Raw genomic sequence first — 13,076 nt, forward strand, 5'->3', positions numbered from 1 at the left:
CGGAAGTGCTCGTCAAACGGTTAAAAGCCAGTTGGCTAGCTGGGGTTAGCCGTCAGCCGGGTTCCGTCATTGTGCAGGGATGGAGGTAACGCGCAAAAGTAAGAACACAGACTGCTTTTGTATTCAGTTGTTTTTTTTATTTGTGCAGCTTTAAACATAAATTACAACAACCCGCAGCAGAGCGGAGGCCTGATAGTTATTCAAAAACGGAGGAGACCAACAACGGGCACCCTCTTTCGTGTTTGTGCTTTGAGCTAGCATGCTAAGCTAAGCTAGCGCGCTAGGTTAGCGTAGCCCGTTTAAGTGGAGGTGCACGCGACCATGCTAACAGTGATGCTTCTGTCCGCAGATTTTAAAGACAGTTTGAGCACGGTGTGCAGCGCCATAGACGAGGCTGACTTTCTTGCCATCGATGGAGAATTTTCAGGTAACAGTAACTCTGTTTCGGGAGACGGCGTGGCTTTAAAAGGAGCTGCCGCTGTGTCTGTAAAATAACACGTTTTTTTTTTTTTTTTTTTTTTTTTTTTTTTTTTTTTTTTTTTTTTTTTTTTTTTTTTTTTAATAATTGTTTTTTTTTTGTTTGTTTGTTTTTTAGGGATAAGTGACGGTCCCAATGTTAGTGCGCTAACCAACGGGCTGGATACACCGGAGGAACGATACACGAAGCTTAAAAAGGTTCACCAACAAACTCGCAGTACCTTCCTACTCACTGCAGTATTCTGTTAACTGTAAATGTAATGTTACAATTCATTTTCCCATCATTCCTGACAGCATTCTATGGACTTTCTCATGTTCCAGTTTGGATTATGTACGTTTAAGTATGACCAGACGAAGTCAAAGTAAGTGACATGGGTTTGATAAATACACTCTTTTAAAACACACACGAAATGTATCATTTGTCTATTTGCTTGTATGTGAGGTACAACAATTTTTGACTTCTGGCTTTGTTTTTAGATGTAGTTTTTGAGGTTTTATATAGTTCATAAATTCCACTAGCATTATTACATAGCTGAGTTTTAAAATTTATTTCAATCAAATTGGCAAAAAAGTTGCCTTTTAAGTCTGTGGCACAGCCTTTGTTCAAATCTAAGTTTAAATTTACTTCAAAATATGCATCAACAAAGCAATGCTTGTTTTAATAGGAACTGAAAGGCTGCACAATTTTCAATAACTTCTGATCACAATTATTTTGACCAATTTTGTTATTTTATGCATGATTACACTTCACAATGTTTGCTCTGTTAACTTGGAGTAAATGTATTTATTCTAGTTTCTTATAAAAAATGTTTCCATGTTTTTAAACATTGAACATATTAAATAATTTTTTTTCTAAATGAGGCCCCAGCTGTAAACTATAGATTGGCTTTTTGTTCTTTTTGCATCCAAGTTATTGATGAAAACTCACTGGAACTCTAATGTTGTCACTCATCTATTCATTTTTTCCCCCTTCTTCTTCCAGGTATATCACAAAGCCTTTTAATTTTTATGTATTCCCTAAACCATTTAATAGGACATCTCCAGATATAAAGTTTATCTGTCAAGTAAGTGTGGCTCCTCTCAGGTTCTGCATTGTTTCTTTGTAAGCAAGTGATTTTTAAATTACTTTTGTGCTTTTTAATGATTTTCTTTCTTTGTATTGTTTTAAGATAAAGTTTTTCTTTTATCATAATGGGTCACAAAATGATGTGAGCGTATAAAGAGGATTACCTTTGTCATTTCAGAGTTCCAGTATTGATTTCCTCGCCAGTCAGGGATTTGACTTCAACAAGGTGTTCTGTCACGGTGAGCGTAGAAAACGATTCATTTTCATGTGAAATCTATTCTGCAGCTTTTGCCACCAGATGCCAACAAAATGTTTGACAATTTATAAAGCAAAAAAATGCATCACACTTAAATTACAACACTTATCTGAAAGTAGAACTATATTGTAGGTTGTGCATTTGTTTTATAGGATCAGATTTTAAATTAATTTTTAGTTCTTACCAAATTATTTAAACATTTTATTTAAGAGGTTTTGTTTGTTTTTAACTCTGCAAAGAAACCAAAGTTTTAAAGAGTGAATAATGTGTACATGTAGTAAAAATAAAACATTTTTTTGTTTTGTTTTTGTCCGAAGGAATCCCGTACCTAAATCAGGAGGAGGAAGCTCAGCTGAGAGAGCAGACAGAAGAAAGGAGAAATCAACATGCTAATGGTTTAGGGACCCCATCTTTCATCTCCCCGTCATCCTCCAAAGTCCCTGCACACGTACCTGATGAACAGAAAGACTTTGTTAATAAAGTGGTGTAAGTGTTCAGTACCGCTCTTCTACTAAAGGCTGGAGTTATAGATGGTGGGAAGGCTTTTTTTGTTTTGTTTTCTAAAACTAGTAATCAGTTTCATGTAAAATATCTGTAAATTCCTTCAAGAATAAAAAAGGAGCTTCTTTTAAAGTTATATTTGTTCTTGCCCCCTTTTTAATTTCTGTTCTGTTTCTACAACAGGGAAAAGGTGGAGGCGCTCTTCAGTAACAATGAGAAGACTTTGGACTTGGAGCCATGTACTGGGTAATTCTTTCTCTCAAAAAGTCACAACAAACCTTAGTTTTTCTCCTTTTTTTTCTATTCAAATGTAAACTATATGTTCTCTCCAGTTTCCAGAGAAAGCTGGTCTACCAGACACTGAGCTGGAAGTGAGTGAGGCCTAATACGTTTTGTTCTTGTTCATATTTGTACGTGGGGGACTAAAATTAGTTTTGCTCTGTTAGGTTTCCCAAAGGGCTTCATGTGGAAACCTTGGAAACAGAGAAGGTAGCATGTTTTACTTTATTTTTCCCCCTCACTTTATTTTGTTTCACGCACGCGATACGACTGACTTGTCTGTGCAGAAGGAGCGGTACATTCAGGTCAGTAAAGTTGACGAAGAGGAGAAGAAGAAGAGGGAACAGCAGAAACTGGAGAGGGAGCAGGTGAGTTTGAAACATCAACAATACGTTTGGTTCAGTCTTGTTGAACTGTTGAGAATGTGATAAATGGGGAAAACTTTGGTTTTGTCTCCTGAATTAAATTTTAACATATTAAGATTTTATTCCTGCATGTTATGTTTCATTCTCACGTTTTTGTTTTTCCCTCAACAGGAGGAACTAAATGATGCTGTCGGCTTCTCCAGAGTCATCCATGCCATTTCTAAATCCGTGAGTCCTACTTGACTTTTATCCCTTTTTTTTAAAATTTAAAATACGTTCTGCAGTTACAATCTTTTTATTAAAATAAATACATAAAATCAGTAAGCGGTCACCCAAAATCTAAACATTGTGGCTTTTACAAAATGCTTTGTTGGGTTCTGTTTTTAATTTAGTGGCATCATATTTCATGTTGGTTTATGTTTCTGACTCACAGAGTAAACTTGTGGTTGGCCACAACATGCTTTTAGATGTGATGCACACAATCCACCAGTTCTACTGCCCTTTGCCTGAGGTACAATGAAAATGTTGTAAATCGTTTGGAAAGTTGAAGCAAATTGTAAAGTTTGTGTGTGGTTCATTAACGGCACTTCTCTTGTTTCCAGGATCTTCAAGACTTTAAAGATGTTACGATGTGTGTTTTCCCAAGGTAATTCTGATGATTGAATGTCTTTGTTTTTTGTCACAACAGATACTTTTTTTTTTTTTTAACATGTACACTCTTTTTAACTTTCAGACTTTTAGACACAAAACTGATGGCGTCTACTCAGCCATTTAAGGTAAACTTTCTTTCACTAAAGTGATTTTAAGCTTCTACAGTCTGCCCGTAAATCCCAAAGTCAGATTATACTTGTCCATTGGTCCTAATGCAAGCAAGTTGTGACATTCCTATTTTATTCCTGCGCTTGAGATGCAGCACTTCCTTCAGTCCCTCTTCTCAACAGTAGGTGTTGCTACTATAAAAATAATTACACATAAGAATGGCAGTGAAGTCAGCCGTTCAGATGCCTGTAGAAACAAACCAGCCTGTAGACTCTTTCCTGCTGGGTGTTCTTTTACAATGTGTCATTTGGGCAGCATAAATCAGGATGTGCACAACTAGCCAACATCCATTTTGTATAATCATTTAAGAGGTCTACATAATCCTCACATGAGCCAACCTGTAAATTAGTTCTGTGCTGTCATTTCATATGCATATGACATGGATGTGGAACCTGAGGACCTCTGATCTCACAAAGAATCGATTTGATCTTTAGTCTCAGATTTATCAAACATCTGGGTAATAATGTTTTGTTTCTGCTGGTTGTGCTACAGGAGCTGATCTCTAACACGTCTCTGGCAGAGCTGGAGAAACAAGTAAAGGAGAGCCCCTTTAAGCCGCCAAAAGTTGGTTAGTAAACGTACCAGTTTGCCTGAAATGCAAAACTTTAAACCTAAAACATTCAACACGTTTTGATGATTTTTGTTTTGTACTGTTTTTGTCAGAAACGGCAGAGGGGTTCCCCAGTTACGACACGGCCCAGGAGCAGCTCCATGAGGCAGGATATGACGCCTACATCACCGGTCTGTGTTTCATCTCCATGGCCAACCATCTGGGTAAGACTGATTCACCCTGCCCACACCTGATGCTTCAGACAACCTGAACTGTTTAACAGCTGCTTCTGTTATGTTGTGGGCTGCATTTTACTGACAGAATTTAAATTTTAAGGACCTGAGAACACCAGTTTAAACACTTATTTGATCTTAAGTTCTCATGAAATTGAATGAAATATAGGTTTGAACATGGTGGTTTTACTCTTTTAAAGGTTCTTTCTTGACGCCACCAAAATCCTACATCTCTGCTCGGTCCAAGCTAATTGAACCTTTCTTCAACAAGTAAGACTGACTTTATTTGCTTCTTGGTTTAATTGCTTAAGATAATTTTAATAAATGTACTTTTATTTCTTTTATGTTCCACAGGCTCTTCCTTATGAGGATAATTGACATACCCTACCTCAATATCACAGGGCCAGATTGTGAGTAGAATTAAGACAGAAGACAGGATATTTTTTTGTTTGTTTTATCTTGCTAGATGCTTGATTTTACTTCCGTGTTTAATGGCTCCAGAGTATTGGGAATGGTGGTTGGAGCTATGGAGGGAGAAAAAACAAACTCTTATCCATAAAGCTGGACAGAGCTGCACAGAAATGATAATTGTATGCCTCTTCACAACAATCGAAGTTGTAATGATTGGATTTAAATGAAAAATGCTTCTTTTCAGTGCAACCCAAAAGAGACCACGTCCTGTATGTCACCTTCCCTAAAGAGTGGAAGACTAGTGACCTCTACCAGCTCTTCAGTGCCTTCGGTAAGTTACGATGTGTTAATTTGGCTGCAGACAAATATCGCCCACTGTTTGTGCCTCTCTCGTTCTGTGATCTTCTCAGGTAACATCCAGGTGTCTTGGATTGATGACACGTCAGCTTTTGTGTCCCTCAGTCAGACGGACCAGGTGCAGATAGGTGAGTCTTTGATGCCGGTAGAAAACACGTGTCAGACTGAAGAGAATAATAAATGTTGGATACAGTTAATGTATAACGCCTGTTCAAACAGCTATGAACACCAGCCGCTATGCAGAGAGCTACAGGATCCAGACATATGCAGAGTACATCCAGGGTAAACATCAGGAGAAAGACAAGCTTGGCCAGACAGCCAAAACCTGGGGTGAGGACAGCTGGCTGAAACCTCACTACTCCTCCTCCGCTGGGTTTGGATACCGCGGGTAAGCTGCGATACAAGTACCCTTTCCCACTTCATTCTCTGTATTATTCTCTTGTGGTGCCTCTGCAGGTGTTGAAATATTCTTTTTACCGAGGGGAAAAAATGTCTCCCTTTTTTTTTTTTTTTCTTTTTTTTTTTTTTTTTCTAGGAGGAAGCGCAGCATCAGTCCCCTTCAAGGAGAGCAGGGAACTGAAGAGGCTCCAATTTCAGATCCCTGGAATCACTACTCCTTCCCAGACAGCACAGGAAACAAGAAGATGAAATTCGATGGTGTGAAAGCATGCAAGTCTTTCTTTTTGTTGCATGAATTGAATTTTCTCTAGAAAGGCAGAAGTAGAATAAGCAATGATGAGGGCACGTAGTAATTTATAATTCTCATGCCAGAATTAAAGTTTGAGTGAGCTTGGATTATTAAAACATACAGGCTTTGTCAGACTTGGTAAATTCAGTATCCCCTTAAAGGATCTAATGGCTTTATTTTAGTTTGCTCAGCTCCGTGTTACTTAAGGATATCAAATGTTCAATTTTCTCTTATTTTTTAGATGCAAGTGAACGGGCCAACGTTGAAGCCGTTGAGAGCAAAACATCAGAGGGGTGGCTAAAGATAACGTACGTATCGGGACTTGTGCTGGCGCTGTCGTCCCGATTGCTGTTTTAATGTTTCCTAACTGTTGCTGTCTTCTGCAGGGAGGCATCCTATTCAGCCGAGTCAAGTCCGGCCCCAGACGAGAAAAGTCCTGAAGGCACGGATCCAGGCAGTCGTGCTGATGGGACAAGCACTTGGCAGCAACCCCCAACGGCCTCAGCAAAGAAAGGTCAAAAGAACAAGAAAAAGAAGTCTGAAGGTGTGTTTATCACTGCAGGGGTTATTCTTATTCACGGAATACCAAGTCACTAACAGGAGGAGAGGGGGACGAAAGGAGTATAAATGTTATCTGGGAAATGTTTTATTGCTTTATTTTGAATTAATCGTTGGCCATGTCTGCACAGTTTGGCTGATTTACTAAGCAGTCAAAAGAAAATGCAGCTTAACTGTTTAAGAATGTTCATCTACACAGATGTAAGTTTCTTTAAATTAATGCTTTATTTAGTTAAGGGATTATATTTTGCCAGATGGGAGAAAAACCTCAAGGAAAAATTATCTGAATTGTTTATGGTCATCTTCTGCTCTGATTATTGGCCAAAGAAAAGCCCAGATTAACCTCTAAATCAGGGTTGGCCAACCCTGGTCCTCGAGGGCCACTATCCTGCTCGTTTTCCTTGTTTCCCTGCTCCAACACACCTGATTCAGTGTTTAAATTACCTTTTCATGTTGTGTAGAAGCCTGTTAATCATTCAAATCAGGTGTGTTGAGAGCAGAGAACCAAGTGAAACATGCAGGACAGTGGCCCTCGAGGACCAGTGTTGGCCTCCCCTGCTCTGGTCACAGTTTCTCTTAAATGTCTCTCCCTCTTTCCTCAGCGACTGAATCAACATCGTTGTTCGAAGTCCCAGAAGTCTGGTAGCGAGAGGCGAGGAGCAGCGAAGCCACGGTCCCATCGTGAGCTCCTGCTCTCCTCCCCCAGGCACTCAGAGCACTCTCCCTTAGGGTCGCACGGCGCTGAAAGAGCCGCACGCCCTAAATTCATCCACTCACCCACCGCCGTGGATACGGTGTCAAAACTACCAGCCAAGCTCAACTATTAACAGAGAACACAAGCCATAACAACAGCTGCCATATTCTGATCAGATATCAGAGGAGCAGGCACCTCCTCTGGATTAACACGTACATAAATATCACTGTAGATCTGAAACATAAGCTACAGAGTTTTTCACTTGTTCAGACTGGAATCTGCCACCACGACCACGCAGTCACTTTAAATTCATTCATAAATTTTAATGATAGACGTCTCTAATCAGTCTTATATAATGTGAGTGTGAGTTGTAAGTTGGTGCATGTGAGGGGAAATGTTTTTTTTTTTTTTTTCTAGTCTTTGTATCCTTGTGAATAAGTTTCTTAAAATGAGAGAAAATGCCACTTGACAGATCCCGTACTGTATAATGTCAGGGTTATTAAAAATTTTAACTCTGTTTAATTTTTTTTTTTTTTGGTCATTTTTTAAAATTAGATTAAGTTGTCAACTCCTAGTTTTATCAGTTACACGTGTCACGTGTGATATTTGTTGTTGGTGGCATTTTTCATCCTTCCTGAGAGGTGCTTGTTTTTGTACAGAAGTTTTTTTTTTTTGTTGTTGTTGTTGTCGTTTTATTTCCTTTGTGTTTTGATGTTTTTGTATTTGTGTCTACCTGCAAAAATGTCAGTAATTCTGTAATCCAAAAGGTGCAAACTTTGACACCTTTTTTTGTGTAAGTTTAAAAATACTTAAATATTTCCTTTTTAAAGGGGAAAAAATTAAAGAATGTTTCTTAGTAATTTTTTGTGGACATTTTTTTTTTTTCTCAAACATTTTATCTGATATAAAATGTGATGCTGCTGCTCTGAGGAGGTTCTGGTAAATCCACAGACGCTGAAGAACATTTTATTCAATCTTAGAGTTTTCGGTTCCTTTAAGATCATCCATCCATGTTCTTTACCCTCTTCTCCTTTCTGGGTTCCTTTAAGGTCATTGGGTGACCTAAAATTAAACTAAAATAATGTTTTTATTTTAGCATTTTTCTGCCCTCCACTATGAGGTCGTCACCAGAAATACCACTCATTTGATTTAAGCAATTTTATTTAAAAAAGTGAAACTAATATTCAAAATTACAATTTAATCTGAATTGCACTTAGTGAGACAAGAATGACTTCCTCTCAGTTGTGTAATACTTGTTGCTTCACTCTGTGCTTCCACAGGATTCTGTTTTGACTTCGATTAGGCACAAACCAGGTCGGTCACCGTTTGAGCTGCATCAGAAAACAGGAAGAGGTTTAGAAATCTTTTAACTTCAGGGGGATCCTGACACAGAGACGCTGTGAGGGTTCTCACCTGGTTTGTCCAAGCAGAACCACCACGGACAAGGTGCCGTCCGGAAGAGATCTGAAGACTTTTCTCAGCTGGGAGTCCAGTTTCCTCATCAGGCGAGGCAGCTCCTGATCCTACGCACGTTGCAAATTGGAAATTTTATAATGTGCTGTAAATATTAAATATACAAACCACGACGGGGGAGCTTCTAAATGGAGGCTTTTGTTCAGATTGGGTTTTTAAAATCCAAACGAACTACAGCACAAGTTGTTCATAAAAACAAACAGAGAAAAAAATGTAAAAAATAAAGGTTACAACAAATCAAGAACTGAAGGAACAGTTCAGATCTTTTGAAGTGGGGTTCTATGAAAGGGTTACGATCAATATCTTACCTGTTGTAGATGGCTCAGTTTGGAAAAACATGACCAGACTGACGAACTAAGAGTTAATCTTGAGTTTCTTAATCAACTATAACATCAACTGTTATGAAATTTTTGAGAGTTGTTTCGAGGCGACAGCAATCCGCTTTAGTTGTTTTGATCCCACTTGGACTAGGCGTTAGCTCATCAGTCCGGTCAGAATTAAACAGCTTCTCCAATCTGAGGTTGCAGAGCTATCTACAACAGGTAAGATATTAACTGCTCAGAAACTTTCCATAGTACCCAACTCCAAAAGATCTGGACTATCGCTTTAGACATAAAACAGCTGCTGCAGCGCAAATCTAAATCTTCACATAGGAAATCAACTCAAACCATGAAAAGAAAAGTCTGCAGTGAGTTTTACACAAAGCTCTGAGTCTGATGAGTAAAACCATTTCTGTGTAATCTGCTCTGTACCTGAGAACCGTCCAAACAGGCTGGTCTTTGCTCCTCGGCTCTCGCCTCATCTGTATTCCCAGTCGGCCTATCTGTTGTCACGGTAACCCACGAAGGCAGGTGGGGCGGAGTCACAGACGGGCAAACGAGGAAACGGTCTTTCAGCAGGTCCTCCGAGGAGCCGAGAGCTGCACGTTTGGCCTCTGGACTCTTAAACTCTGGGAAGCAGACACACTCAGGTTACACCCATACGCAACGATTTTTTAAAAAAATCACCACACAGCTTCGACTCACTTATACACGCATGCCTTGCGTGTTTTTCTGCTTTAACAGGCAGGACGACGCTCTCCACAGCACCGAAGTGACCAAACGTCTCCCTGACAGTTTCCTCGGACAGTCTGGATGCGGCGGTGGGATCCGACTCTTTACCGTTTAGTTTAACGGCTGGGAGCCCGTTGGCCACTTTAACACACTTTGCATCTAGCTTGTGTCCATTAACCTTCGTTGAAATGTTCACATGCTGAGCTGTACGTTGGCTCAGTTTAACAGCATAAAGGTTATTGGTGTTCGGTGTTTCACTCATCAAGGCCTCGAGGTTCAGATCCAGGTCCAACATCGACTCGTGCATCGGTCTCTGCACCTGGAACATAAGAAACACATTAAAGGTCTGAACGCATTTATGATGTAAAAGGGAAAGAGGAAGAGGCGCACAAGTTAAAAAAATGCTACCTTGATGGGCTGGCCGAGCACGCTGACTCCGTCCAGAATCTTTAAAGCGAGTATTGTTCCTTCCAGCATCTCAAACTCTACCTCTGCATGGAGCTAAAAATCCAAATATTGTTGGAAAAAGCTGAAGAAATGAATAAAGTTTGTTGAAAATCGCTGAAAGTGTTTACAGCTCAACTAGAGGACTAAAAACCCCCATAAAAGAAAAAAGCTGTAAATATGTTAAACGATGTAAATACTCTGAGACATACTCTGATGTTTGTGGTCAACATTTGGACTCGTCGGACTCGACCACAGCAGCGAAACAGTCGCTTCACTTCTTTCTCAGAGAAACCCGAAGGGAAGGGCCCGGCAAACACAACGCACATATCCCGAAGCCTCGCACACACCTGCGGGACAAACGCAGCACGTTGTGCGTCACATACACCTCCCGCGAGAAAAACACATAAATAAAAAAAACAGATAAATGCCTCACATTCTGGTACAGCTGCTCCTGATGAGCGGAGCATCTTCTCAGGTGGTCTGAGAAGGAGGACAAGTGGAGGACGGAGAGGAACTGGTGCTTCGTCTGTCTCCTGAACGAGGACAGCACCTGCAGAGGTGAGAACGAGGAGACAAGGTGGGGGAGTTTAGGTGAAGAAAGACAAAAAAAAAAGAAGAAAAAGTGCGAAACAACAAAAAAATGTGTTAGAACTCTAATGGAAAATGTTAATGTTGTTCTTTTTAATAGTAAAATGTATAACAATAATTATGATTCTTGCCTGCACAAGTGAAGACTTAATGAAGTTCTTCTTCTTCTAACTGTTAGTTTTTGTATCAAGGTTTGAAATGCTTTTGTTCTTTGTTTTATGTGGGAACTGAGGAAGACTCTGGTCCTACCTTACTCCTTTCTGCAGCGGCCTTGGCTGATTTGTTCTCAGTGCTTCCTCACTTCCTGTTATTATCAGATCTTCCTTGCGAGAATCAAAGCTGCTCAGTAACTATGTAAAAGTGTGGCTGAAAACGATGTAATGAAGCCTCCCTAAAAAAGTGTGTGTTGTTTTTCTTTCTGGGCTCTTCTCCTGACTGAGTTCAGTGAGTTCGGGTCTCTGAACGCTCTTTTCCCTTCGGAATAAAATTCTTTTTCAAAGACAAAGATCAATCTTTTTTGTGATTCTCTGAAACAGACATCTCACTACTTGTTGATTATTTTTTGTCGTTACAGAACGCAGCAGCATGCTGCTTCTGATCATATCACAGACAAGCTGGTGGCAGGGCACGCTGATTCTGACGTGATCTCATCTAGAAACTGCAGTGCAGCTTTTATTTATTTATCTGTTTTTTTGCAATCCTGTTCACGGCCATCAAACAGAGAATCTGTTTATGAATGAAACCCGAGGGATGAGCAACAGCTGTTTTAAACCCCCACGTGCTGTAAGGTCTCACCTGTTTGTCAGAGTTGTACCACCGCTGCCTGGACAGCTCCAGAGCGACGTCGGCGCGCTTTCCTAAAAAGGCTACAGAGCGACCAAGTGTCTGCAGAAGGTCTGCAAACCTGCGGAGGAAAAGAGGCCGAAATAAATCCAGCTGAAGATGTCATGGTGTGAGATTAATTCAAATCTGTCCAGTGGTTCATGAGATATTTTGTTAACATTACAGACAAATGAACATGGGCAAAAGCATTATCGCCTTCAGGTGATAAAAAGGTAAAAAAAACATGATTTTTTTTTTTTAACAAGGTCTTTATGATCAAAGTTTTTTGACTGTGAAACAGTAAGAAAAGCGGAGGAATATTAACGAGGCTGCAGCTGTTTCTCGACCTGTGCTGCTTCTTCTGTAGGATCTGTGCAGAAGCAGAACTTCCTATAAACGTAAACATCTCACCTGCGGCTTGGTGCTGGTACAGCCGTGCCCTCAGAGGACTCCTCCTCCAGTTGGTATCCCCACAGCTCCTCCCGATGAAGCTGCACAACCTGACAGCCAGTCAACGAGAAACGTTTGCTCACTCTGTATCTTTTTTATTTTTTTATTTTTTTTAATTCTATTTCTTACCTGATGAGGTCCAGTTCTGATGAAGTACTGGGCCAGCTCCAGAGCAGCCACAGCGTCCTCGGTGGGATTGTGACCCCTCTTCTCTTCAGTTTGGATTTGCCTCCTGAGAAGGGAGTGGAAAATTAAATTATTAAGTCAGACGGACTAGGGGGGGTGAAAAAGAAAGAAGGCAAACAAGAACTCACTTCAGCACCGTCTCAGCCAAAGCCTTCAGCTTAAACCTCCGCCCAAATTCTCCCCTGTACAGCAGAGACGTATCGATTACGTGTTGGTGGATCAGCTGGAGACAAAGAAAAAAAAAGAACAGAAAATAAGCAAAAATTTGAAGTTGTAACTTATAATTGATCTTTCTCTGAGGCGTGACGCTGAAATATATTTAATACTGTGGACAATTGTCTAAATTATTTAGCTTATTTAGGTTAGTGTGTCAAACAGAGTCAAGATAATAATAAAACCTGAAAATTAGAATCATTTTATTGGATGTTAAGTGTTTAGATGGCACTCCTGACCCCCCTTCCCCTCCCAAAAAGTGTACAAAAAATACTCCAAAGTAAACCTAAATATCACCAGTTTGTCGGAGTTACTGACTTTCAGTGCGATGAGGTCACTGTTGAGCGAATGGCCCACCAGAACGGCGTCGCCTGGCAACAGCATCAGGAGCTTTGCCTGAACGTCCTGCAGGGTGGTTGTGATTGGTCGCAACATGGCTGCAGTGACACCTGAGAAACTGTCAGGAAGCATCCGCAAATGTTAGAAGCAGAAATGCATTCAGTGTTTGACCGGAGCGAGTCAACTAAATGAACAGGATGTACGTGTGTGTGTGTGTGTGTGTGTGTGTGTGTGTGTGTGTGTGTGCGTGTG

At 40.2% G+C, this 13,076-nt stretch overlaps 2 protein-coding genes across 4 annotated transcripts in view; one reads left to right on the forward strand and one right to left on the reverse strand.

Moving 5' to 3' along the window:
* parn (poly(A)-specific ribonuclease (deadenylation nuclease)) lies at positions 1-8,114 on the forward strand. Of its 2 annotated transcripts, none has more exons than XM_017428165.2 (26): positions 1-98; positions 350-427; positions 596-675; positions 772-839; positions 1,460-1,541; positions 1,722-1,782; positions 2,117-2,285; positions 2,484-2,546; positions 2,633-2,671; positions 2,747-2,789; positions 2,867-2,947; positions 3,116-3,172; positions 3,378-3,455; positions 3,547-3,590; positions 3,678-3,720; positions 4,256-4,331; positions 4,427-4,537; positions 4,747-4,816; positions 4,901-4,956; positions 5,202-5,288; positions 5,368-5,442; positions 5,534-5,702; positions 5,850-5,983; positions 6,244-6,310; positions 6,389-6,546; positions 7,163-8,114. In XM_017428165.2, exons 1-26 carry the CDS (start codon positions 80-82, stop codon positions 7,204-7,206), a joined length of 2,052 nt encoding a protein of 683 aa, XP_017283654.1. In that variant the 5' UTR covers positions 1-79; the 3' UTR covers positions 7,207-8,114. The 2 variants fall into 2 exon arrangements, with proteins under 2 accessions (XP_017283654.1, XP_017283730.1); XM_017428241.2 differs by having other exon boundaries at positions 5,850-5,971.
* Positions 7,777-13,076, reverse strand: part of rexo5 (RNA exonuclease 5) — a 26,220-nt gene continuing 20,920 nt past the window's right edge. For both annotated transcript variants that reach the window (XM_017427267.3, XM_017427187.3), the window contains 12 exons: positions 12,804-12,942; positions 12,401-12,495; positions 12,216-12,318; positions 12,048-12,136; positions 11,610-11,718; positions 10,660-10,776; positions 10,436-10,573; positions 10,188-10,280; positions 9,753-10,098; positions 9,480-9,676; positions 8,668-8,777; positions 7,777-8,585 (listed from right to left, as the gene is read on the reverse strand). In XM_017427267.3, coding sequence (XP_017282756.1) covers positions 8,516-8,585; positions 8,668-8,777; positions 9,480-9,676; positions 9,753-10,098; positions 10,188-10,280; positions 10,436-10,573; positions 10,660-10,776; positions 11,610-11,718; positions 12,048-12,136; positions 12,216-12,318; positions 12,401-12,495; positions 12,804-12,942 — 1,606 coding nt within the window. In that variant the 3' untranslated portion in view covers positions 7,777-8,515. The remainder of the gene's footprint in view (positions 8,586-8,667; positions 8,778-9,479; positions 9,677-9,752; positions 10,099-10,187; positions 10,281-10,435; positions 10,574-10,659; positions 10,777-11,609; positions 11,719-12,047; positions 12,137-12,215; positions 12,319-12,400; positions 12,496-12,803; positions 12,943-13,076) is intronic.

The sequence above is a fragment of the Kryptolebias marmoratus genome, linkage group LG3 (genome assembly GCF_001649575.2).
Source record: "Kryptolebias marmoratus isolate JLee-2015 linkage group LG3, ASM164957v2, whole genome shotgun sequence".
NCBI classification, from domain to species: domain Eukaryota; kingdom Metazoa; phylum Chordata; class Actinopteri; order Cyprinodontiformes; family Rivulidae; genus Kryptolebias; species Kryptolebias marmoratus.

Coding starts and splice junctions, on each gene's coding strand:
- parn (XM_017428165.2), top strand. Junction 2,547..2,632: donor GACTTGGAGCCATGTACTGG/GTAATTCTTTCT, acceptor TGTTCTCTCCAG/TTTCCAGAGAAAGCTGGTCT. Junction 4,538..4,746: donor CTCCATGGCCAACCATCTGG/GTAAGACTGATT, acceptor ACTCTTTTAAAG/GTTCTTTCTTGACGCCACCA.